Genomic DNA, 27068 nt, shown 5'->3' on the forward strand with positions numbered 1-27068 from the left:
ATTACTGAAGGAAAAATATACTTCTTAGATTTAAAGTACACTACAAGAGCACATTCAGTTCAAGGCTTTTTAACATTGGAATGGCCATTCTGAATTAGGAGTGTTCAGGGTGCAAGAATACTAGAGCAACAATCTTGGTGTAGAAAAAAATGAATTGATTTAAAAAAAAAAAACCTGACATGGCACCTTTAATTCATTCGATATGATAAGCAAAAATAATTTTTCCCTGACTGGCCAAAGCTTCATGTACAGTCATCTGTGAGTTGACAAGAACATTTCTACTTCATCAGCAGCTTCATTCCAGTTTGCTGACGTCAAAATCTCTTTAAATTAAACAGTAACGGACCCCAACAGGCTCAAGCTTTTTATTAAAATTAAACACCACAAATTATGGTTCACTTTTTGTATTAAAGGCAGATAAAACACTCAAACCACAAGATAAGATCAAATCGTAATTACAGCGTTGCCATTCATATGCAAAAACCTTTGTGATTTTATTTTCTCCAGTTTAAAGATGTCAAATTGTTGTATTTCTATATTGCAAAAGCGAAATATGTCCTAATCAATGAGACATCTCTCAGAAAATCCACACAAACTTTTGTTAAGTCCTGACCTATTGTTATACCTATTGCTGTATCTGCCTTTCTTTTTCAAACAAACAAACAAAAATTCTTCACGTTCACCCCGCATTCATCTGATCATATTGTTACACGGTCTCCTCTAAGATAACCTCAATAGTGTGAGGCACATCCTGACCCTCCACTACATTTATGGAGGGAACTGTGATAGTTGGCACAGTGATGGTGGGCATGTTGAGGTTGGAGTGCAGGAAGACCACAGAGGAGCTGCCTTCCTCTGCCACCAGCATGCCCTCCTGGACCACAGGTATGGCAGATGAGGAGGATGGTGAAGATGAAGAAGACTCCTGTACTAAGAGGATGGTCTGCACTGCTGCGTCATCATCTGCGTTCTGTGCGGAAGGATCCACGGGGTCGTTGGCGTGCTGACGCATGTGTTTGTCGAGGTTGGGTCGTGAGCGGAAGGCAGTTGGACACCGAGGGCAGATGTACGGCCGCTCGCCGCTGTGCACACGAGCGTGCTCAGTTAACCTCGCTGCTACGCTGAAGCTTTTACCGCACACCCAGCACGTGAACGGACGCTCGCCGCTATGAATGCGCTCGTGATCCTGCAGGTGCGGAAGCTGCCGGAAACGCTTCCCACAATGAGAGCACTGAAACAGAGAGAGCAGGTGAATGAGTGAAAAATCTTGTTCTCATCATTGCTGATTTGTTAATGAAAGAATTTCTGATTTCGTAAATGATAATGGAAACGAGATGAAAAAATGAATGCCATAATGTTTCTAGTAATAGTTTGAAACATGGAAAATAAATATTTAATTCTTTAAAGCATGAGAAACGCAGAACACAGAGACTTGAAAAAATAGAAAAGTTAAGAAAAGTGGCTAATAAAGATGTATATATTTTATCTACTATTTTAGTAGCTTAGTTTTTTTTATGTTTAATATTGATCATTTTTACTAATTGTTTAAAATTCTTAAATGTTTATACATTACTCTTATACTCTCCAAAGATACATTTTTTGATCACAAATACAGTAAAAACAGCAATATTGTGAAATGTTTTTATAATTTAAAATTAAACTAAAATAAATAGATTATCTATTTTAATATATTTCTAAATGTAATTTCAAAACTTAGCAGCTTCAGTGTCACATGAACCTTCAGAAAGCATTGTATTGAATTAATGTACTGTATTATTGATTTCTTATTGTTGTGCCTGTTGTGTTGCTTAATATCTTTGTAGAAAGTAAATTTAAAAATCCCCAGGATTCTTTAATAATTATAAAAAAGTTTAATATAAAGCATTTATTTCTATTAGAAATACTTTGTAACATTATAAATCTCTACTGTCACTTTTGATCAATCTAACACATCCTTTCTGAATAAAAGTATTAAAAAATCATACTGATGGCACATACTTGAATAACAGTATATTATTATATTTTAGCCAGAGAAAGCTGGCCTAAAACTAATGACGTAAAAATGTTAAAGAAAAATCACAATAAATATGAACACTGGAACCGGCACTTATTTCAGCCATTCAGGATCTCTCTTTCCTGAGAAAAAAAAAGAAACCCCTCCAAATACCTCAAAGGGTCTCTCGTTGGTGTGCGTCCTCATGTGAACAGTGAAAGTGGACGCGTAGGCAAACTCTTTTCCGCAGAAGTCACAGGTGAATCGGCGTGGGGCATTTCTTTTGCCTAATGCTCCACAGCAGTGGGCCAAGAGATGCTCCCCTAGAGCAGTGCTGGAGGCGAAGCGGCGTCTGCAGGGGGTGAGCGGGCACCGCAGGGGCGTCTGGCCCGTGTGGGAGAGGCGATGCAGGTCAAGACCATCCTGAGTCACGCAGCGGTGGCCGCACATATCGCACTCCAGCTGACCTCCCACCTTGCCTCTTCCCTGACCTTTATATCTGCGGCGGCCCTTGTCCTCCCCTGTGCAGCGCTGCAGGTGTGTGTCCAGCACTGTCTGATTCAGGAACTGAGAGCCGCAGTTAGGACACGACTTTGGCTCTTTATCTACAAACAAAGACAGAGAGTTTGAGAGTGGGGTAAGATGTGTCACTCACTATGTAAGTGGCAAACTGAAGTGAACATTTTGAATATTTCTTAACATTAACATTTCTAAATAAAGCACAGATTCCATTCTGTGTGTTCAAGAGGACTAAACTGTTGCTTCCTGGGAAACTGGTGCAAATGATCAATAATAAAATTGTCCAGTCATATGATCTGTTGAGACAAAGTCACATGACTTTATATTCAGGAATTTATTCAGTAAAGGTTTTCTATCACATTTAATATGCCAAATTTCCAAATCATATTAAAAAAAGATCAACCTCAATTGAGCACTTTGTTCATGCACATTTAAAAATGTTTAGCACTTCTTACCATTTCCATACAGCTTTTTTATGATGTCCTAAAACGCATGTAAATATGTGGATGGAAACTACTACTGTGTTCACATGTCCATATTTAAATCACCATACAGCTCTAAACTGAGGGATGAAAAATTATAAAATATTTAGGATTGAAAGATGTTTTTTATAGAAATGTAAACATACATTTTCTAGATGCAGGTCAAATATATTTTATATCGAAGCTAATTTGTCCAAGTCTAAACACATATGTCATACATCTTGATGAATTACCAATACATAAAACTTTATAAACTGTAAACTCAGGAGGCCTTTATTAACCCCCTAGAGGCGTGTGGAGTACTTTTTGCGATGGATGGACACACTTTTTTGTATTTCAAAAACTGCCATTATAAAGCTTGGAAGAGACAGGACATTGTTAAATATAACTAATCTCATTTTCAGATTATATTCATCTGAAAGAAGAAAGTCATATACACTTAGGATGGCTTGAGGTTGAGAAGAATATGGGTTAATTCTCACTGTAATTTACATTATTAAAGCAAATAATTTTATCAGACGGGTAACTATAGGATAACGTGTGATGCTTAATACTAAACCGTGTGCCCAGTTAAAATATTTTTAGATAAAATATTATTAAAATATGAATAAATCATATATATTCTAAAAAGTGACCTTTACCCTGGACATGACAGAGTTTACCCTCATATGATGGGCAAGTTATCCAATAACTTTTTCCCACACGTTCCCTCACACACACGCACACAAAAAATAATCTTCTACTTGTTATAGACTGAGAAAAACAAACATGTTTCGATTGTTCCTCATCTAAAAAGAGGGCCGGAGACGAAGATAGCAACACAAACATGAGCACACAAAAAGCTCCCTCTTATTTACACAGGACCAACCAGAGACAGCTATCTGATAAACAGACATTTCACAGAATGCACAGCGCATACACAGAAATAACAGCACTTTATGGGGGTCACGGGTGATGTGATGTTTAGATGCAGGGCATTCAAACTGTCGGGCTGTGACTCTGCACTCCCGTATTTACACCTGCATAAAAAAATCTATCCTGCTTCGTTCTCTGCTTCTGTTCAGCTCAAGAGGGGAACAGCTGCGGCAGTGAACCGATCCGTGTAAGAGCCTCTGATCAGAGGTGATAGTGATCAGCAGCTGATCTTATCAATATACACAACCCATCCTGATCAATGTGACCTTTGACCCCATCTATTTACTTGGAAGCAATCGATGAAAGCTCATTCATTTGACAGATCTGTCAGAGAGTTTGTGTGTGTGTGTGTGTGTGTGTGTGTGTGTGTGTGTTCAGAAACAAACAAGAACCCACACAGAGCTGTGACTCGAAAGAAGAAACTGATTAGGCCACTTAATAAAGTGAGTTTGTGAGTGTACTTGGGATATCCATATTGATTTACTTACTATAATTATTATTACGATATAATGAACAGTTAATACAAACAGTAGCTTTAGAAGTAGCTTTATTTACTATATATATATATATAGTAGTAAGCTGTAGTTAATAAAAAAAAAGAGCACTCAAATATATATACATACACACACACACACACACACACACACCTAGATGTAGATATTGATATTCAATTTTATGTTTATACGTTTTTTATTTAGAGGGGTCCTATTATGCTCTTATAAAAAGTCTTGATTTTGTTTTGTACTAGAATAGGCTCTCATACTAGGTTGCTCCAAAAACATAATTATTTCTCACATATTTTATATTGTTTCAACACCTCTCTGCCCTGTCTGGCATGAACGGCTCGAATAGTTGGCCCAACTTCTGAAAAACGAAATGTGCTTTGATTGGTCAGCTGGTCCAGTGTGTGTTGTGATTGGCAGCACTCGGTACCTGGTCCGGAAATATCACACCACTTACCCCTGCAGCGAGCTTCAGTGAGTTTGAGATCACAAATCCTGGAAAATTTGCATTGTAGTCCAAATGAGTTGAAGCCCAAATGATATGCGCTCAATTAAATCAATGATCATCTTGTTTAATTAATTTAATTACATTAATCAATTTTTAGGCCTAATCCTAACACTAATCATGTAGAAAATAGCATGTGAATGAGAGCTTGTAAGGACAAAAGGCTGAGTGTGTAAGTGTTTCCTGCAGGCTGACCTTGGTGGATGAGAGAGTGGAGGTCCAGCTCTTTGCGTCGTATAAATGCCTCCCCGCACACATTGCAAGGGAAGGGATGGCTGGTGTGTAGGAGTCTAGAACAGCGAAAAACAGAGAAAGTGAATAAGAAAGGCTGCATCATGCAAACCCTGGAGCCAATCCAGCACCAATCGCTGAGAGAAAATTTACGTTTCGATTCACCCACATATCATAAGACACACAGTCATGTACGTGCATAGAGTTATAATTAACATCACCGGTAAATAATGCAGCTTCAACTTTGTCTTTGAGCTAAAGAAACGTCACTAAACTGAAGCGTGTGGGAGAGTGGCAGACTCTATAAATGTCTTAAAGCCCACTCGCAGGGGATTCAAATCAGCAGGGGCCTTACTAATTATTCCTGAAATCAATAATTACTGCTTATATTTACTTTCCAGTCCTGTGGCAATCTGTCATTTTTAACCAGTGCCCTCAGTAAAATGACTGGTGAAAGAAATATCATCTGATTTATTATTGTTATTATTATTATTATTATTGATGTTTTAATTTAGAATGCAATTTCAGTAATTAACTGACAAATGCTTATTAGTTGTAAACAACCGAACAGTTTATCTGCTTTCTGATCTTATTAGCTGTATCACTGCTCTGGAAAATCAAGAAAGTTTGATGGTACCGAGATAATAACTCTGTTCAATTGCAGCATTAATGTGCTTTACTCCTGTGCCACTGAGCATTATGAGAGAACCAGTAATGAAGGCCCTTGTGAATAGAGTTTCAAATAATTAGACAAGCATTATAATCTCACAATGTATTATAAAGAGGCATTCTCCAAATCTGGTTATTGAACTTCTTTAGAATTCAGCTTGTTTCAGAGTAAGTAACACCACATTCATTTGTAGTCAGTATGCTGATGACACCAAACACAGAGGAAATAACTGCAAACACATAAGGAAAGCAGTCATATCTCACACTACCATCATTAAGGTACTTAGCAGGAAGAAGCATTCACCCTGTTGAATGTTTTTCATTTTCTGCTCCCTAAGTGTTTAACTATGCCAAGCATTTCAATCTGAAAATCCATCATGTTTCGATTTTTTTTTTTTTTGTCTTTACTGGAAACATTCCCTCTTCTTGACACATTCCTACATTGCTACACATATTTCCTTTGTGAAAAACAAAGGGGAAAATGTATGTACAATTAATTATACATTTTCGAGACGTCGTGTCAATGTGTAAATATGTAATATATGAAACGTGTAAAATATAAATGTAGGCAATTCTCTGTGTGTGTCTTATTTACTTACATCAAACTTCATTAGGTTATACACAATTTATTTGTGACACTGCTCAGGTGATTCACTTTCTGAATGGAATTAGTGAAGTAAATCAACTTTTTGATGATATTCTAATTATATGACCGGCACCATTGTAAATGTCCTACCATAAATATATAAAAACTCTGGGGTCGGTAAGATTTCTAAGTGTTAGGCAAAGAAGTCTCTTATGCCCATAAAGGCTGGATTTTTTTTTTTGTTTTTTTGTTTTTTTTGTTTGATAAATGCTGTAAAAATAGTAATCTAAAATATGATTACAAATTAAAATAAATATTTCTTGCTTATTTTTAGATATAAAATGTAATTTATGGCTATGACGCGAAGCTGGATTTTCAGCATCATTACTCCAGTCTTCAGGATCACATGATCCTTCAGAAATCATTCTGATATGATGATCTGGTGCTCAAGTAACGTGACAAAAACTGTTGTGCTGCTTAATATTTATGTGGAAGCTGTTTTTTGATCAGTTTAATGCATCCTTGAAGAATAAAAGTTTTTAATTTTTTTCATATCTTGAGTAAAGCAAAACCACATGGCAGCAAGATGTCTAATGTCTATGGTGACTGTTTAGAGCTCCTGTTTTTATTTCTTCAAGATTCACATTGACTGGAGGCCAAAATAAGGCATTGCTAATCAGACGTATTCCTGCTGTTGTACAGTTTGACAGGGCAAGTGTTTTCGGTACAGAAAAACCTGTAGGGACGTTGACTATAACATGTAAGGGCCCAAATAGAGCTTGTTAACCAAAAAGAACAATCTATGATTAGCCCGGTGTCATCTCAAGTCAAGTTCCCGTTTAAATGAATCTGGCATCAGGCCCTTTTGCTCAGACAGGCAGCAAAAATCAAACGTTTTCGTATATCTGACTCAATCCCGTCACACAAAAAAATACACGTAAAGCTTTCTATGTTTACAGCTGTAAAGATCATTTTCACTCACTCTTTTGGTATACATAAAAAACTCATCTGTTCTCTCACACACCTCGTAGTTCAGCACCGCAGCGAGATGTCATGATAGACAGGAGAAGAGGCAGTTTTCCGTCCTCTCTTCCCACACTGACAGCTATGTGGAGTTGTTGTTGTTTGAGAAAGTCTGGCATCATGCTGACGCTCACATCATTACTACAACAACCCATGTTGATGCACCGGATACTGACTGCACTGTCTGAGCAAACGGATCAGATTTCATCACTTGCTAAATGGCAGTGCAGACAGTAGCTCCTAAAGATCAGATTTGATAACCAGCGTGAGATTATTTACGTTTTTGTCGCCAGCTACTTATACCTTTCAATTTCACAGATGAAATAAAGATCATCTCTGAAAACAAGCTAAAAATGAGGATGAACACATGTCATTCCAAACCTATGTGTCTTTCTTACTTCTATGGAACACAAAAGAAGAGATATACAGTGGTGGCCAAAATTATTAGAAGTAAATTAGAACTTAAATGGTTTCATGTCAGTTATTTCCATGTTCTGCTGTAGTGTGTCATTAGAAAATATAATTTGGAAATCATTCATTTTGCCATTAACTGTAATAATCCAGTGAGATTTTCACAAGGAGTCTGGCAACAGCCAGTGCTTCACACAGAGATCTGATTGTGTCAAAATGTGATGATATTTACACAATACATTTACGCTGGTCAGTGCACCTTGGAATTCTTTTCTTTCTACTTTTGTCAATTAAATAACAGTTAAAGGGAATGAACAAATCACAGATTCTTGATTTTGCTGCATTTCACAAAATGACCCAACTTCTCTGGAATTGATATATTAATATATTAATATAGTTACTGAAAGTGATGATGAATTGAGATTATTGGATGAAACACACAGACCTGTGACTCTTCAGCTGGGACTCAAACTTGAAGCTGGCTGGGCACTCTGGGCAGATGTGCAGACCCCCATCGCTCGACTGTCCCTTGCCTTTTCTTCTGCCTCTGATCTTGCGTTCCTGGCTTTCATCCCCCTGGTGAATCAGCATGTGGCGTTTGAGTGACGTCGGCTGGAAGAAGCGCTTGTCACAGAGGGGACAGTTGAATATGCGGGATCCTCCATGGGTCAGGTTGTGACGTAGCAGGTTGGACGGAGACGGGAAGCTCTTTTTGCAAATTTTGCAGTTGAAGAGTTTCTCACCTGTGTGCTGGAACACATGCTCGCGCAGACGGCTGCGGCGCGTAAAGCCCTGCCCACAATGTGGGCACTCGTGGGGCAGGGCAGTGCGTGACCAGTCGCGGCACAGCTTGGCGGGAGCCTCAATGGTGCCGTCTGCTGCTGCCGACAGAAACACTTTTTTAACAGGAAATCTAAACAAAGGAGACTGTCAACACGTAATAGTGAATTCATTTGATACATTTCAGGCTTAAACTTTAAGAACTTTGTGAGATGCCGTGTTCCTGTGGCTCAGTGGTAGAGCATTGTGTTAGCAGCGCAAAAGGTCATGGGTTCGATGGTAAAATGTAAAGCCTGAATGCACTGTAAGTCACTTTGGATAAAAGTGTCTGCTAAATGCATAAATGTAAATGCTGATTAAATAATGAACCATATCACAACCTTTAACAGAGACTTGTTACATGCAGGTTTTCACAAATCAATAAAATGCATCTACCTGTACATATGTGACCCTGGAACACAAAACCAGTCTTAAGCCACTGGTTTATTTTAGCAATAACCAAAATGAGAAATTGACCCTTATGACTGGTTTTGTGGTCCATGGTCACATATGATCTTGTGAATCAATAATTGATAAGTCAGATAATACCGCAAAAAATCTTTATTTATTTATTTATTTATTTTATTTTTTACTTTAAACAAACTTTACTTAACTAGTTTTTTTCTACTATTAAAATACTATATGTACCATATAATTAAATATTTATGATTATTATAATGGTTTCTGATCTGATGCTCTGATGTCTTTATAAAGCAGAATTTTTTTTTTTCTTCTTCTTTTTTTTTTTTTTTTTACAAAAACGTTTTACTTTTTTCTCGAAAATATTCCGTTGAACCCTTGTGGACTCCAGATCCCATTTTTGAAATGTTCTGATTTTAAGTAATTCATCTGGTACTTTCAGTACTTGAAAATAATTAATCAGCAACTTCACAATTTTGACTTTATGGGATAGTTATAAATAAATTACTTTTTTTACACTCTGTGAAACATAAAATGTGACAAACTAAGTGTTTTTTTTGTTTTTGTTGGACCAACCTTATGAAAATGAACTATGGTTTTATTACAAATAAATTCAAAAGAACATGGTTACTATAGTTAAACCATGGTATCCACAAATTAACCATGTTTGTGCTACACTAACCAAAGTTTAACCATGGTATTTGTATCAAAACTGTGGATACACATATGGCAATCAGAACCATGGTTACTACACGTTAACTACAATAAAACCATGGTTAATTTTCGTAAGGACATACAAGTCAATAGCAACTAAAACTGTTTGGTTAACTTATCAACATTCTTTAAAATCTCTTTTCCACAGAATAAAGAAAGTCACACAAGTTTGGAATGAGATGTCAGTGAGTAAATGAACTATTCTTTTATGTATTGTTCAACTTGAGTTGAGTTGAGTTGAGTTTTCTCAGGTCTGTTTGTGTACCAGAATCATAGTTACATTGTCAGTTAGTAAAATGCCAGTATGGATTTCCTACTTAGTAAGATCTCTTTGGAATGGTGTTGTGTTGCAAGCACTCAGTCTGACCTGGTTGTCCAAGGTTCACGTTGTCTCCGTGTTTCCCATCAGTAGGGTACAGCCTGCCTTTCACTTCTCCAGCAGGTGGATCTCCCGCAGCTGCGTTCTTATGCTCTCGCCGATGGTACAGGAACTGTGTGGTGCTCATGAAGTCAGCCCCACACTCTGTGCAGGTGTGCAACGCCGCCTCCAAGCCGTGCTCGGTTCTGCGGTGCTCTGCCAACTCCTGGTCACTGGTGAAAACAGATCCGCACTGATGGCAGAGGAAATTCAGTCCTTCTTTGCTCAAAGAGAGAGCTTTTTCAGGTTCCTTGTCTGCGCTGCTTTCCACCTCTCCTTGGATCTCCTCAACAACAGCGCTCTTTTCTATCTCCTCATCTTCTTGCATCTTATCAACGACCACCTCCATACCTTCTTCCTGGTTTGCTTCATTCCTCTCCTCCACCATCTCCACGATCTTCTCCACCAAAACCTCTGTGCCTTCCGTGGCAGGTTCCTGCTCATTCTGGAGAGCCTCGGATCCTCTCATCCCATCATTGTCCAGCTCAACCTCCACGTGTGCTACAGGGGTCTCAGTTATGGTTTGTTCCAGAGTGGTCACCTCCATTAGGCTCTGGCCTTCTCCGGCTGTGGCTAAAAGCAAGAGACCCTCACCTGGGGCCTCTAGGATGGCTGTGGAGAGCTGAGGAATGGCAGGTTGAGCCTGCTTGGGCTTGTCCTCCACCTCGGAGCGGTGCTGCTTTCGGTGATAGAGGAAAAGAGTGGTGTTGAGGAAGCCCTCTCCACAAACCGTGCAGCGGTGTATGGCATCCTTTAAGCCGTGCTGATTCTTACGGTGAGTCACAAGCTCTGGAACCAGGCTGAAGCTTTGCCCACACTCCACGCAGAGCAGGCTGGAGGGGGGCTTGGCCTTTTTTTGCCCTCTGCGCCTTGTGGCGGGACTGTTTTCTTCAGCTGAGGACTCCACAGACACAGTTTCCTGAGGATCTATGGGGACACTGTTTCTCTGTACGGCCTTAGGCACCGCTACTCTTCCAGAAACCTCTCCAACTGCCACAAATACCTGCCTAGTGCTCTCCATCTTTAGTTGAGCCTGCCTTCCCTCTTCTTTCACCTCCATCTGTTCGTGTGAATTCTGTGACTGCTCAACGTCCTGATATTCTGTCTGGGTAGGAAGCGTTTGGGCTGCTGTTGCAGCACTTTCAACACTCTGCTCTCCTCCAGGTCCAGGTCCAGGTCCAGGTCCCGGTCCCGGTCCCGTCTTAAGGCAACAACCCATTTTGCGGTGCTGCTGCCACAGTGACAGAGCATCAAAGAGAACCTCACAGTCAGCGCACTGGTACAGAACACGTGGAGCATCCACCTGAAGAGTTTTCTTCTGTTCTAGCAGAGATGACAGATCAACAGCTGTCTGAGTCTGGATCTGGTTAACTGACACATCCTGCATCGCCACCTAGTGAGATGAAAGAAAACATACATCAAGTACTCATGACAAACGATGACAAGTGCAGAGCAAAATAAAAGTTTGGAATAGCACTTTGGGTCAATGATATGTCACTCTTTTAAAAAAAAAAAAAAAAAAAAAAAAATATATATATATATATATATATATATATATATATATACATATAATTATTTATTTTTTACTGGCACAGCCTGCATCACCACCTAGTGAGATGAAAGAAAGCATAGACTTCACGGAAACAAAAGGTCTCTTCAAAATAAATAATATTTATCTCTCTTTTTTGGCATAAACCTTTTATTATTTAATATAATTATTTCTTAGAAAAATATTTTAACTGCTTCTCTGCAATGTCAATACATCTCTTAAAATATCAGATAATCTGGCATTTTTTGTAACGAGGCAAAGTTGGTTCTCATCGTCATGTCATGTGATGCAAACTCCTCCAAAACTCAATATTGATGAATTAATAATTAATATTTGTAAGAAATAAATTATGTATTTAAAAACATATTTGAACAATGTTATAACATTTAAACCTTTCTTCAATTAATTTCGAAAGTTATATGAATTTAAAGAAAAAATATATTTACTTCTCTTTATCACTCAAATTCTTATTTGTCATTGACCCATTTTCATAAATTATACTTCACAGAAGCCATTTGTAAAAATTCTATTCTACATTTTTCAAATTTATTTCAGATTTTCATCATTATTTTAAACATTTATGGAGCCCTGCATGTCATGCAAGAAAAAATGTATAAATCGTGTGTATGATTTACTAATTCCTTCCCTCAATGTACTTAATTAAACGTGCGCACGATTTACAAATTTGTTCCCTCGATTTGCTAAATCTTCCGCACAATTTAGTAATTTGTTCTCTCGATTTATAAATCGTGTACACGATTTAGCAGATCGAGGGAATTAATTTGTAAATTGTGTGGACAATTTATAAATCGAGGGATTAAAAAGTAAATCGTGCGCACGTTTAAGCCTACTTTTTTCCTGTATGTCATGTGCGGGGCTCCGTAAATATTTCATCTTAACTGCTTAAATTGTAAATTTGTGTTGGAAAGAAACATACATTTTAAAATGTCTCAGTGTAAAGCATGCATAAACATCTGAATCTGTACAAAGCAGTTGCAATGCCAATAATGTGTTTATTTGATTTTTTATATTTATGTAACACTTGATTGTCTGGGTTTTCAGTACAGTGTTTTTTGTATTGTATAAGGACTTTAATATTTTATATACACTGAAAAAGAACAAACAAGTTTGAACTTCTTCCCGAACACAGTGACCGAGAGGAAACACCCCGGTGCTGATTGCTCTCACAGAGTGTAAAAACCAACTCGAGGAGTTAGCTCATGTCACACTCAATTCAAGCTAACATTCACACTGTTATCAAGGGCACAGCGTGGGGGTCCGTGTTACCATCATCTGACGCAACCGGCTGCGACATCCCATTGAACTGACATGGCACAAACTGTTTGTGTTTGCCATGCTATCTTTTTTTAATAGTTTAAGCACCCATTTAAGCCATCTTGATGAGAGGGTATTAAGAGTAGAGGATGACTCAGAGAGACAGGGAGGTTTGGCTGAGGACATCCGTAAACCGGATGTTTCGAATGAGATAAGAGCAGATGGAGATCTAAAAACAAAGTCAAAGAGACGATGCCACTGCGAAACGGACATAACAGGCTGCAGCCTTGTCTCGTTCACCAGCTGAAATGGAGCAGCGTTATCATCACATACTGAAAATGAGGTGAAAAATATTGATATAAAAACGTTTTCATGTTTTTTTATTTATTTTGTACTGCCCTCTGAGATCCACTTATGATGTTATCAACATTTGTACATCAAAAAACATAATTTAGAAAGTAATAATTAACACTACATGGGCAAATCGGTGGGCGGGGCTAACTTCTTCTGAGGAGGCGGTGCTTATCCACACTATTACATCAGAGTTTTACATTCCACAAGCTTTTGTTGTAGCAGACTGCCTTCAATATAAGATGTTTTTAGACTAACAAATAAGTTTTGAGGATGTTTTTATAGTACAGTGACCTATTTGTTAAAAGATTTTGGTTTCTCAGTTCATGAACCCTTTAAAATAATTAAAACCCAACTTAAAACAAACTTGTGGCATGTCTGTCAATACTCTGTCACCTGCCTCTGTTTAAAAGAAAGCTGTAAGTTAATTGTTCACCACTTTAAAGTGTACTTTGTATATTCATTTTCAAAATCACGTTTCACAACGTAATGACATTTCTAGTTTTTATGTGAGCTTTGATCCTTGCAATTAAACCTCTGTATTGCTAGTATTCATACTTAAGTCTGCGCTTATTTAATGCATTTAAAAGCCTGTTTAAGAAAATGAATGAAAAAAATTGAAATATAGGCCTATATATAAAGCCCATTACATGAAAACGGAACAGCAACATATCCATTTCTAATTAAAACCTTTATATGGAGAAATAGTTGAATATTTCTGTTGGAGGCTTTGTCTATGACAATGCAAAAATGAAAAGGCACATTTTCTCATTTGATTCCCCTTTTTCCTGAGTGGTGATTTGCTACTTGTTTCAAATGCAGAAAGAAAGAAAATGTCTTTTTCAGCTGTGACTAATAACTAACTTGAAGAGAGCTACTCCAATCATTATAAAAACAGTCAAGCATTAATTCAAACTTGACTGTTTTTATAACAACTAGAGTAAAAGTGCATCAACATCAGAGCGTAAAAGACAGAATCTCAAGTGCCTCATTTCCCCCCTGTAGTGAAGAGGCAAATTAGCAGTTGCGTAAAAAACCCATCCGCTTACAAAATTATCCTTTTACATTTCAGCTCACCATTCAGGATTACTGGAAGCTGCTCTTCAAATTTTCTAGTCTATTTTGGATAATTATAGTTACGAGTTCAAGGGGTATTAAGGGGATAAAATAGATTACATTTTTCACAGGCTTTCAGAAGCTACATGTTAATGCACCCCATTTAAAGATAATGCTGAGTAACACCATAAAGAAAAATTGGCTTGTTTTTAATGAAAAGGAACTTGACAAATCCATCTCATGTGACTCTTAGGAAGAAGATGATTTCCTGGGAGTTTTATCAGAAAGATAAAGTAGTGAAGTAGTTTAGGGGTGAACAGTGCATGCTGGGAGATATGTGTCTATACCTGTGGCAGACCGGCGGCGGTGGCTGCAGCCTCGATGGGCGTCTCATTGGGCAACAGTTGTGGATTCTCCGCAGTGCAGGTCATCTGATGTGCGAGCACTTCCTCCAGTGTGGGAAACTCCCGATAACAGGGAAAGCACATGTACACTGAAGAGGACTCCATGGCTGCTCAAAACACACAAGAATATAAGTAAAACAATAATACAAGTTTGATTGAAGGGTATAAAGGTTTGACTCCAATAACAATGCCATCTTTTGTACAACTAAAAATAAACTGCAGCAATCCTACTTGCACTCCAACTGGACCATTTAAAAAAAAGTGACAAATTAAAAAAATAAAGTATCTAGCACTTAACATTAATTTAACAAAAAGAGGTATTGGGGACAGTTTAATGCATACCTATATATATATATTATATATATATATATATATATATATATATATATATATATATATATATATATATATATATATATATATATATATATATATATATATAAAGTGGGGCTTGAAAGTTTGGGCACCCCTTGCAGAATTTGTGAAAATGGGAATAATTTTCAAAACATAAGACAGATCATACTAAATGCATGTTATTTTTTTATTTAGTACTGTCCCTAGTAAAATATTGTACATAAAAGATGTTAACATTTAGTCCACAAGACAAAAAAATAGCTGAAATTATTAAAATAACCCCACTCAAAAGTTTGGGAACCCTTGGTTCTTAATATTGTGTGCTGTTACCTGATGATCCCCGACTGTCTTTCTGTTTTTTGATGGTTGTGCATGAGTCCCTTGTTTGTTCTGAACAGTTAAACTGAGCAACGTTCTTCACGAAAATCTTTAAGGTCCTGAAGATTCTTCAGTTTTCCAGCATCTTTGCATATTTGAACCCTTTCCAGCAGTGACTGTATGATTTTGAGATCCATCTTTTCACACTCAGGACAATGGAGGCACTCAAACACAACTATTAAAAAGATTCAAACATTCACTGATGCTCCAGAAGGAAACAAGATGCATAAAGAGCTGGGGGGTGAAAACTTTTGGAATTTTAAGATCAAGGTAAGTTGTACTTAATTTGTGTACCGGGAAACATAAAAGTATTTTCTGTTGCTTACGAAGGGCATAACTAAATGGAAAAAAATCATATTTCAACAAAATAAGACAAATTTGGACATCTTCATCGTGTTCAAAAGTTTTCACCCCCTGGCTCTTTATGCATCTTGTTTCCTTCTGGAGCATCAGTGAACGTCTGAACCTTTTTTAATAGTGGTTTCTGAGTGCCTTATTTGTCCTTAGTGTGAAAAGATGTATCTCAAAATCATACAGTCACTGCTGGAAAGGGTTCAAATATGCAAAGTTGCTGGAAAACTAAAGAATCTTCAGGACCTTAAAGATTTTCGTGAAGAACGCTGCTCAGTTTAACTGTTCAGAACAAACAAGGGACTCATGCACAACCATCACAAAACAGAAATACAGTCGAGGATCATCAGGTAACAGCACACAGTATTAAGAACCAAGGGTTCCCAAACTTTTGAGTGGGGTTATTTTAATAATTTCAGCATTTTTTTTGTCTTGTGGACTAAATGTTAACTTCTTTTATGTATAATATCTTACTCAGGACTGTACTAAATAAAATATAACATTCATTTAGTATGATCTGTCTTATGTTTTGAAAATTACTCACATTTTCACAGATTCTTCAAGGGGTGCCCAAACTTTCGAGCCCCACTGTATAAGCAGATGGGTCTATATATATATATATATATATATATATATATATATATATATTTATTTTTTTACATAGTCTTCAATTGTTTAAATTTTATTTATTTATTTTACAAGGATTAGGGTTTTTTGACCTATACTTAAAAAGCTTATGGCATTTTTTATTTATTATTTTAAGTAGTTTTATTTTTTTACATAATCCTTTTAATTAGCAATTAATAAAATGTATCGAAAACGGCAGGAAAAAAAATAAATGTACACAGTTACAAAACATTTCTATTTCAGAACTTTTTTTCCGAACTTCCTATTTTTAGGAAAATATACATATCATGGTAATAAGAGTAAATGTTTCTTGAATATTAGAATGATATCTGAAGGATCATGTTACTGTTAAGACTGGAGAAATTACAGCAGAGGAATAAACTATTTAAAATATATTTAAAAAGACAAGAGTTATTAGAGTTACTGTATGCAATAAGAGCATAAGAGACTTAAAAAATAAAATAAAATAAAAATCTCACTGACCCTAAACCTTTACAGGAATGTAGCTCAAAACTGAAAAAGAAAAGAAAAAGACAACTATGCCAAAAAAGTCTTTAATGACAAACATTTAGATCTACGAAACTGAAGCATTGATAAGAGTTTTGGGCTGATTCAGGCTGCATCCTACACCTCCATGAAGTGACAGACAGGAAGAGGATGGATGGAAATGTTTTAAGGAAGACAGGAGGATGAGTGTGAAATAACAGATATTCCATGGCAGATGGCAAGTGAAATGTCCTTACAGCATGTTATCAGTGTTAACATGAGGGGGCTGAGTGCTACATGGCGTGCAAACTGTGGCAAAACAAAGCCACACTCATTAGTTTCACTCCACATAATTTATAAAGACGGCACAAAAGACCAAATAATTAAAGCTGAAATGTCACAAAACAAGCTTAAATATGACTCGGTCATTCTAATTTTTCCTTATAAGAAGCTACTGGTTCTTCAATATCAGGTCAACGATATTTAAAAACAAAATGCATCGGGTAGGTCACTAAACAGATCACATGTAAATAAAGTTTTAAAAGTTAATTATATGTAATAATAACTGTTTTATATACAGCTTAAATTTGAACAGAAATGCATTTAAGTTAAATATTTTTACTGTTGTTCTACATATTGCATATTACATTTTGTCACCAATATTCACACATTTTTACTTAAGTATTTGTGACCCTGGACCACAAAACCAGTCTTAAGTCGCTGGGGTATATTTTTAGCAATAGCCAAAAAAGCATTGTATGGGTAAAAAATTTATATTTCTTTTATGCCTAAAATCATTAGGATATTAAGTAAAGATCATGTTCCATGAAGAGATTTTGTAAATTTCCTACTGTAAATATATCAAAATTTAATTTTTGGTTAGTAATATGCATTTCTACGAATTCATTTGGACAACTTCAAAGGCTATTTTCTCAGTATTTAGATTTTTTTTTTGCACCCAGATTTTCAAATAGTTGTATCTTGGCCAAATATTGTCTGATCCTAATAAACCTTACATCATTGGAAAACGAATTTATTCAGCTTTCAGATTATCTATAAATATAAATTTTGAAAAATTTACACTTAAGACTTGTTTTGTGGTCCAGGGTCACATATGTCAGTTCCTCATCATTGCCATGATTGTCAAAAAATATATATATATATAAATGCCATAAAACCAGAAGAGTATCACAAAACAATGGCAATATGTTAACCGGAAACCACAGTATTCATTAAGTTGCTTCTGAATAAATAAATAATAATAAAAATTGTGCTATAATTATTCTTATGTATTTATATAACTTTCTACATTACTAAAAATATTAGATGATTTTTTTGTTTTTTATCATGCATAATGAGTTTTTATAGTTTTGCCCAAAAAATTAATTAATTAATGACTTCTAGACTTTAATGTCAAAACACAGACATAAAATGATTAACAACGGTTTCACATATCGGTCATAAGACACTATACCGATATTGATAAACATTTAGATTTTCAGATATAATGGCCATCTACTAATAACTATGTCTGCAGCTAACCCCTAAATCTGTTAATAAGCTATATGTGTTTCTCTGTTGCACAGGAAATGTGATAGTTGCAGGATCTGGAGGGACAGCAGAATCAAGAAGCTGCGCCGACAGGCTAATGAGCTAACACCAGTTAGCCAGCAGCCTCAACTAGCGGGCTCTGCTGGCCTGCTAGCATTTAGATGCACCAACTTCCTTTTACTGAAAGATGGTTAATATATGAGAAATGCATTTACAGAGCCACAGTCATTGGTTTATTGATATTTATCTGTTCAAAGTGCAGCCGCTATGGGTGCTTGGTCGCGCTCAAACAACTGAATGCCGAGCGCGAGCGAGAGAGAAGCGCCGAAGAAGGGCAGCGCGCGCTTCTTCGGTGGTAGTTTGGCGGAATCCGCCCGTTAGCGAAGGGCGAATGTCTCCCCCAGTCGAGTCTCCGAGACGACAGCTACTGTTGAATTACAGAAACTGTGAATAACCTTGATTAAGTCGCAAAAAAGTATTGCTCCGGTAGAATAAAATATACAACTCACCGATTATGGCCTTCCCCTTTCGTAACTGTCAGAAATGTTATTTGGAACGTCTCAACAAAACACGATCTCATTGGTCCGCTGCACTTTTCAAGTCCGCCAATAGAATTCCCCTGAAGTCAAGCGTACTTGCCAAAAATACGTCATCTAGGGCTCTGCAGGTTCAACATCAGCGAAGACGGTAAAGTTAATCTATGACTATTTTAATTGGATTTTGAAATTTACGAAATAAAATAAATTTTATTAACTGAATAAGAATAAAGTATATTAATTGAACTGAACATGTCATGTTGGGACGATGTAAGTCCAGGCTGTCCACCGTCACATGTGGTGTTCCGCAGGGGTCAGTTCTTGGTCCCATCCTTTTTGCCATCTATATGTTACCTCTCGAGTATGTCATCAGCAGACATTGGTTTTTCTTCCATTGTTATGCTGATGTCACGCAGCTCTATATCAAAACTGCCCCAAATAGGCTAGTGACAAATGGTCAAAAAGTGCTTTAGTTTTCGAGATACCCCTACCGGAGGTAGAACTAAACCCAACAATGTTTTTCTTCATCTCTAAGGTCTCCCATATATGAAATGGATTCTTGGCTAAAAATATTTTACTGCTAAGATTGTTAAATTAACAGATATTGTTATACACCACAAAACCAATAAAGGACTAAAATATAGCCTGTCCGTATGGGAGTTAAGGCATATAAACTAATGCAGATCAATCACACAAGCTCTGAGAGCTTTGAAACTTGACATGTTTGTAGTCAGGAAGTTGATTTAACTACTAGAAAAGACTGGATGTGAATATCTTGATGTATGGAATAAATAGACACATGTAAACACATATCTAAAATAAGCGGACATGCACAAATTTAATATCTATGCAGAATGTTTTCATTTACTTTGTGCTTGCTTTGCCTGGCATTATCATAGAAACACATATGATGGCTTGTTGGAAAGGTGGGGTTGTGCTGAATCCAGCAATACCAAATATGTAAATATATGATAAAAGAGAAGTGTTCTGTCACTCAATGTATGATGTGTCCAAAATGAATGAAAATGGAACACTGACATAATTGAGTCCAAACCCATTCATTATCAGTGGTGAGAAGAATGTTGAGAAATTCAAATATAAGAGACATCAAAAAATATTTAATATGGCACCTTGTACTATATGGAAATCGAAAGATAACACCTTACCATAGCACAAACAGGAGACCAGGAGTTTGAACTTTTTAATAAAACTATAACTTAACTTCACACAACACAACTTAAATTATTAATATGTAAATATATAATAAAAGAGAAGTGTTCTGTCACTCAATGTATGAGGTGGCCAAAATGAAAGAACACTGGACAAAATAGCCTCAAGTCCAAATCACATTATCAGTGGTGAGAAGAATGTTGACAAATTCATGGTTACTGCAAAGTAACTTACATTAGGTAAGTGCTGATCTATATTTATGATACATTTACTAATAATACATTTCATAAGGCACAGTATACTATACAATTCATATGAACCACAGATCCAATTGAATCAGGTTAACATTGGAATGGAACACCTTTATTAAAATATCGTCCCTGACAGGCAGAATCCTCGCATGTCCAAATTTTGTCTATTTCATATTTTTTCACAATTCAATGCTATTGGTCAAACCCCACGTGGTAAACAATCTAAAGTGTTGAAAATAGATTGAGAGCAAATCTCTTAACTCCATTGGACACTTCAACTGTCTGAGAATCCTCGTAACGCCACCTCTTCTTCACTCCACGGCAGGAGGTTCCACGGCATTTTGTGTCCTCAGGATTTAAAGTCGCAACGATTGAGAAATCCTCATCGAGCAACACATAAAGCAAGCCTTAACTCAGATTTTATCTATTTTAAACTATGATATCAGTTATTGATGTATTTTAAATGTCTACTTATTACTAGGCAAGGCAAGTTTATTTATATAGCACATTTCATACACAATGGTAATTCAAAGTGCTTTACATAAAATAAAGTAAAATAATCATGAAGAAAAATAATAAAAATAAAGACAAGCAATTTTAAAACTTTTAAAATTATGAAAAAAACTACTTAACTAAAATGAATTTAAAAACAGTTAGAAAATGATTTTACATAAAAAAAAAGTGAAAATATAGTGCAATCAGTTCGGACATTGCACAGTGCTCATTTAATAAATGCACAGCTAAACAGATGAGTTTTGAGTCTGGATTTAAATGTGACTAGTGTTTTAGCACATCTGATCTCTTCTGGAAGCTGATTCCAACTGCAGGCAGCATAGTAACTAAAGGAGGACTCCCCTTGTTTTGTGTGAACCCTTGGTATTTCTAACTGACTTGATCCTAGTGATCTGAGTGCTCTGTTAGGTTTATATTCAGTGAACATATCTGCAATATATTTCAGTCCTAGGCCATTTAGTGACTTATATACGAGTAAAAGTACTTTAAAATCAATCCTATATTTAACTGGAAGCCAGTGTAAGGACCTGAGGACTGGTGTGATATGCTCAGATTTTCTGGTTCTAGTCAGAATCCTGGCAGCAGCGTTCTCGATGAGCTGCAGCTGTCTAATGGTCTTTTTGGGAAGGCCAGTGAGGAGCCCATTACAATAGTCCACCCTGCTGGTGATAAAGGCATGAACAAGTTTCTGCATGTCTTGGCTGGAAACAAAACCTCTAATTCTTGCAATGTTTTTGAGATGATAGTATGCTGATTTAGCTACTGCTTTGACATGACTACTGAAACTCAGACCGGTCTCCAGAATCACACCAAGATTCCTGACATGATTTTTAGTTGTTTGACCCCTAGAGTCAAGGTATGCATTCACCTTGAACACTTCATGTTTGTTTCCAAATGCAATGACTTCAGTTTTTTCCTTGTTTAGCTGAAGAAAGCTCTGGCACATCCAACTATTAATTTTATCAATGCATTGGCAGAGGGAGTCAATAGGCGGATCTTTTGTGACGTCATTGTTTATGTTTGTCGCGTTGCATCATGGGAATCATGTGGCAGGAAACACCGCTAGATACCTGTAATTTGATTGTTTTGCACGTTTGGAGGAGGATTTAGAGAAGAGGATGGTTCACTCTTGCTGTGTGGTCGATTGTACGGTTAGTTGGGGGCCTGATAAAAAGTTTTTTCGAATTCCCTCCGAAAAGGATAGCGAAAAATGAAAGAAATGGTTGCGTGCAATTAGGCGATTGAACCTGGACGTCCCGAAGAAAGCCTGCAGCTTCTGAACGAGTTTGTGAGGCACATTTTGTTCATGGTAAGTCTTAGTGACTATGTGTTTATAGAAGATTGAATAAAAATAAATAAAACTGAGTCAAATCAACCGAGTCATATGTTTTCGCTTTCTGATTCAGGTGTCCCAAACCGCAATCCACAGCACCCAGACTATGTTCCTCACATCATTATGTAGCTGTGCTTTGCTGCAAGCCTCACTAGTACATGCAGCATTTGTAAGTCCTATCCTGACAGCTGCTTCTACTTTAAACATTAAAGCTGCTACACGACTGCATGTTTCTCCAAGACTGGATTTGAAAGAAGGAGAAATGTGTAAGCTGTGATATACAATTTTTCACCATTAGTACAGACGCCATTGAAAGTCTCACACTGAAAACAATTGAATTGGTACAACAGTCACTACATTTTCAGTAAATAAATAAGTAAATAAGAACACTGATCAATGAAGACTTACCCGGATTTGCAGTCGCAGTGAGCAGTGATTATTTCGCCGTTCTCTTTGTCGAACACCCACGGGAGATGCAAATCATGCTGTGACTCTGCTTGGCCAGGTCTAACCTCTGCTTTTAGCACGATCACTGCTTTCTGCTTGGCAGAAAAGACTGGCCCAACTGTTCAAGAAACAAAATAATCATAGGCCTTCAGACTTTTGAAAGCTTTTAATCTCTCATGAGTAAAGGGTCCAGGGGTTTCTATTAAATAAGAATAAATGTCTCCCCAGCAGATTCGTGGCCAAGACACGGGCGAGTCGGACCAACGTTTTTTGTCATCCCAGATCTCATATGGGCTTTGAATAGCTTCGATTTTGTCACCAATACAAATTTTGAGCTTCTCTCCAAACCTCCTCCGGTCTTCAGATGTTAAAGTGCTTATATATTGAGGATTTTGCCCGCTAAAGGCCCGTTCACACCAAGCACGATAACTATAAAGATAACGATAAAGATATAGTTCTAAAAATCGTTCTCAATATTAAAGAATAGCAGAGTCCACACCATAACTATAACGATAAAGAAACGATATCGTTGGAATCACTTTCAGAACGATTTTTCCACCTGATGAACGATAAAACATTGCCAACCAATCAGAATCAATCCTGCTGTAATGAGCTCGAGAATTTAAAGCAGCAGACGTGCCGCGTCCGCTTCAAATACACAGACAATATCGTTCGCTGGTGTGGACGCTAATATCGTTATCTTTATAGTTATCTTTATAGTTATCGTGCTTGGTGTGAACGGGCCTTAACTCACTTGAAAGTGCTCGTTGCGTCTTTACAGCCTGCCATACTGTTTGTTTTGTTGCCACACAACCACTCGCGTATGCGTACAAAGATGTCATCAAAGATCCTCCTATTGGGCTGTAGTAATTTGGAGATATGGCTAGGTAAATCTGGGTATCATCAGCATATCTGTGATAGGCAATTTGGTTCTTTCTCATTATTTGACTTAGTGGAAGTATACACAGGCTAAACAAGAGCGGTGCAAGAATTGACCCTTGTGGCACTCCACATGTCATGGACGTCCACTTAGACTTATGCTCTAATAGACTCACATAATAGCCTCTCCCTTCTAAGTATGACCTGAACCATTTGAGTACCATCCCAGAAAGCCCAACCCAGTTTTCCAGTCTCTGTAGAAGTATGTTATGATCGATAGTACTAGGGTTATTATTACTAGGCTTATTATACATGTGCATTGAAGTTTTAAAATGTATCTAATTTCTAATTCTACTTGTATTGAATTAAATGTTTTGGATACCAGCATTAAATTATTGTTTTTATTATTATTTTACTGACTCAAAGTTGGCACTGTGCATGTAAAATGCCCCAAGTAGGCTAACAGGTTTTATTTATGGGAGAAAAAAGGTCTGTCTACTGGCGCCAAGTAAGCCTATCTTTGCATAACTCTTTTTCATTTCTTACAATAACGAATGAAAATCGTTAGGTTAGATACATTTGAGTAGGCTTGTTTTGTTAAAAATCCATAGCTGTAATGCTTCGGTAATGCTCCACACAGCTGTAATGCTCCACACAGCTCACGCTGAAAAGCGACGCAGTGCCTTACTCGGAGACTGGCCCATTCTCTCTTGCACGGCTGCTTCGCTAGCATCATCGGATGCCTATCAGAATCCGGGAGTTAAGACCGCAGTTTGAGCCAGTGGCTTGAATTGATATGGCTCAGGCCCTGGCCCTGTGTCCTCAGACACCTCGACATCCTCCACTTCAGGTGAAGGTGGGGGAGAAAAGTCCTCTACTTCAAATGAACGCTCTGTAGCAAAACTACTTGCGTCACTAGAGTCACTCTCCATTTTAGCGACTCTAACAGCAGCTGTCAATTAATCTGTCACTGAGGGTCTCAGTTTCACGCCCCACCGGCTCAGCCTTGCCCTTGGTTTGTCCCCTCTATCTCCGCTGTGCTCTGCCCACTTTTCAGCATTTTTCAAATATTGTATTATATTATAAAAATCTCGTATCTCAGATTAAACATGATTTTGTCCCACCCTCTTTGTTTTTTGATGATGGAAGCATAAAGAAGACAACAGCAGCTGCCAAGTGTAAAAGAACCATCAGCATATATCATTGATGGCATGGATATTCTTCAAATGCTCAATGATTCAGCCTTTCAAACGTTCAATGACCTGGGTGAGTGTGTCTGGAAAAAGATCGCAATTTTAATGGGAAAGGAAGGTCACAGCTGTGTCGTTATAGTTTTTGATAGATATTACCACCAACACTCAATCAAAGATCTTGAAAGACAAAGAAGAGGCACCAAGATGGGCATCCTAGCACCAACCTGGATGAGCTGAGGTGTCAGCAGCAAATCTACCCCCAACAGAAGATGGCTTCCAGCAACATGTGCTGAGAGCCGTGTACCAAACAGTAGTGTGGCGTCACAGCCACCTGGCCAAACCTCTTCTCTGGAACCCAGTTGGTAGAGGATGGAGGCTCAGAGAAGGTGGCTGCATTTAATCTGTGATGTTCCAGAAGGCACCAGCACCTAAAGGAGTTAGAGACCTCACCCACCTCTACTGTAAAGATGGAAACTGCACCAATGCCACCAAATGCCAGTGTCTTTCTGTGGGCTTGACCTGCACAGGGTTTTGCTCTTGCCCTGACTGTCCAAATATGACCCACTTTGTCACTGGTGACAATGTGGATGAGTGGTGTGTTGCAGTTGTAACATCATGGGGGGTTGACCCCAAAATGTTTCAAGAGGGTCTGGCTGCAGGCTTTCACTTGCACTCTCAGACTTGCACACTCAGACATTTGTACTTCCGCTAGTGACATCACTTGCAGTCTTTATTTTTTATTTTGTTTATTTTTTTTATTACTTTTCGTTTGAATTTCCCAACATTTTATAAAGCCAGGTTGTGAAGACAAGAAAAAATAAACTAAATTACAATGTCACTTGCAATTGCTACTTGAACTCTCCGCTACCTGTGACATCACTTGCAATCAACACAAATCGTGCATGTTGCCAATGGAGACAAGACGCTGTGGTGGTGATTAAATTATTAAAACTAATTTAGTACTATAACGTACAGGGTCCTGCAAGAAAAAGACAAGATCGGCAAATCCATGGCCAGAACACCAGAATATGAACATTTGCATAAAGTCTCTAGCTAAGCATAGAAAAAAAAAACACTTAACATGGCTTAATATATTAAGATGCTATTAAAATATCAAATTAAATGTACAGTTCATTAATATAAGGAATATGTATATAGTATTTTCCTCACATACCGCAAAATGTGGCATAATGGACAAAGATGAGAAAGGCCAAACTCATGCTTCTCTACTTTATTAAAATACATAACTAATATGTACAGGCAAGCATGTGAGCCCAGAATAAACGAAACACGTAAAGTTTCACATTAAGCATTTTTCCATATAGAATAAACTGTCTACAACTTGTTTATATCACTGTCTTTGTCCATTAACCTACATTATGTGTTTTATTTATAATGATTTTCTATAGGAGGAAAACGTTTAATGTACAATTTAACGCACTGCGTTCTGTACTCGTCTGCTTGCCTGTACGGAGTTGATCCTTTAAAATCACTTAATGCATAATGCCCGTTCATATTTGCTGGTCTGTATATACTTAGAGTCAACAACAAGACATATAGGCTAGCCTAGGACCCTGTACGTTATAGTACTAAATTAGTTTTAATCGTTTAATCACAACCACAGCGTCTCGTCTCCATTGGCAACATGCACGATTTGTGTTGATTGCAAGTGAAGTCACAGGTAGGGGAGAGTGCAAGTAGCGATTGCAATTGACATTGTAATTTAGTTTATTTTTTCTTGTCTTTGCCACATGGCAACTGTTATAAAATGTTGGGAAATTCAAACAAAAAGTTATCAATAAATAGAACAAAATAAAAAATAAAGACTTCAAGTGGCCTTGCTAGCAGAAGCAGTGTCTGAGAGTGCAAGTGCAAGTCTGCAGCCAGACCCTTCTCCAACGGTTCCCAAAAGCAGTTGATGTTCCAAATGGTTGCTGCTAGAAAATAAACTAAACAGCCTGAGAAGACAGGGCTCATTTCCCCAAAGAGTGTTTGTTTCTTTAGTTAGATTGCCATTTGTTTTATTTAAGACAGTAATTTAAGTTGTATTGTGTGAAGTTAAGTTATAGTTTTATTAAAAAGTTCATTAAGTTAAAACTCCTGGTCTCCTGTTTGTGCTATGGTAAGGTGTTATCTTTCGATTTCAATCTTTGTTT

At 37.3% G+C, this 27068-nt stretch overlaps 1 protein-coding gene across 3 annotated transcripts; it reads right to left on the reverse strand.

Moving 5' to 3' along the window:
- Positions 1-350: 350 nt before the first annotated feature.
- LOC113116404 (zinc finger protein 26-like) lies at positions 351-19178 on the reverse strand. Of its 3 annotated transcripts, none has more exons than XM_026284552.1 (7): positions 19100-19178; positions 14787-14950; positions 10158-11601; positions 8283-8715; positions 5113-5207; positions 2168-2598; positions 351-1231 (listed from the first exon to the last, which is right to left on the reverse strand). In XM_026284552.1, exons 2-7 carry the CDS (start codon positions 14946-14948, stop codon positions 707-709), a joined length of 3090 nt encoding a protein of 1029 aa, XP_026140337.1. In that variant the 5' UTR covers positions 14949-14950; positions 19100-19178; the 3' UTR covers positions 351-706. The 3 variants fall into 3 exon arrangements, with proteins under 3 accessions (XP_026140337.1, XP_026140335.1, XP_026140336.1); XM_026284550.1 differs by having other exon boundaries at positions 8283-8718; XM_026284551.1 differs by lacking the exon at positions 19100-19178 and adding an exon at positions 17037-17824 and having other exon boundaries at positions 8283-8718.
- Between the last annotated feature and the right edge of the window lie 7890 nt (positions 19179-27068).

The sequence above is a fragment of the Carassius auratus genome, chromosome 16, assembly GCF_003368295.1.
Source record: "Carassius auratus strain Wakin chromosome 16, ASM336829v1, whole genome shotgun sequence".
NCBI classification, from domain to species: domain Eukaryota; kingdom Metazoa; phylum Chordata; class Actinopteri; order Cypriniformes; family Cyprinidae; genus Carassius; species Carassius auratus.

Coding starts and splice junctions, on each gene's coding strand:
- LOC113116404 (XM_026284550.1), bottom strand. CDS start 14,948: ATGGAGTCCTCTTCAGTGTACATGTGCTTTCCCTGTTATCGGGAGTTT. Junction 11,602..14,786: donor CCGCCGCCGGTCTGCCACAG/GTATAGACACAT, acceptor TCATCTCACTAG/GTGGCGATGCAGGATGTGTC. Junction 1,232..2,167: donor CCAACGAGAGACCCTTTGAG/GTATTTGGAGGG, acceptor TCTCTGTTTCAG/TGCTCTCATTGTGGGAAGCG.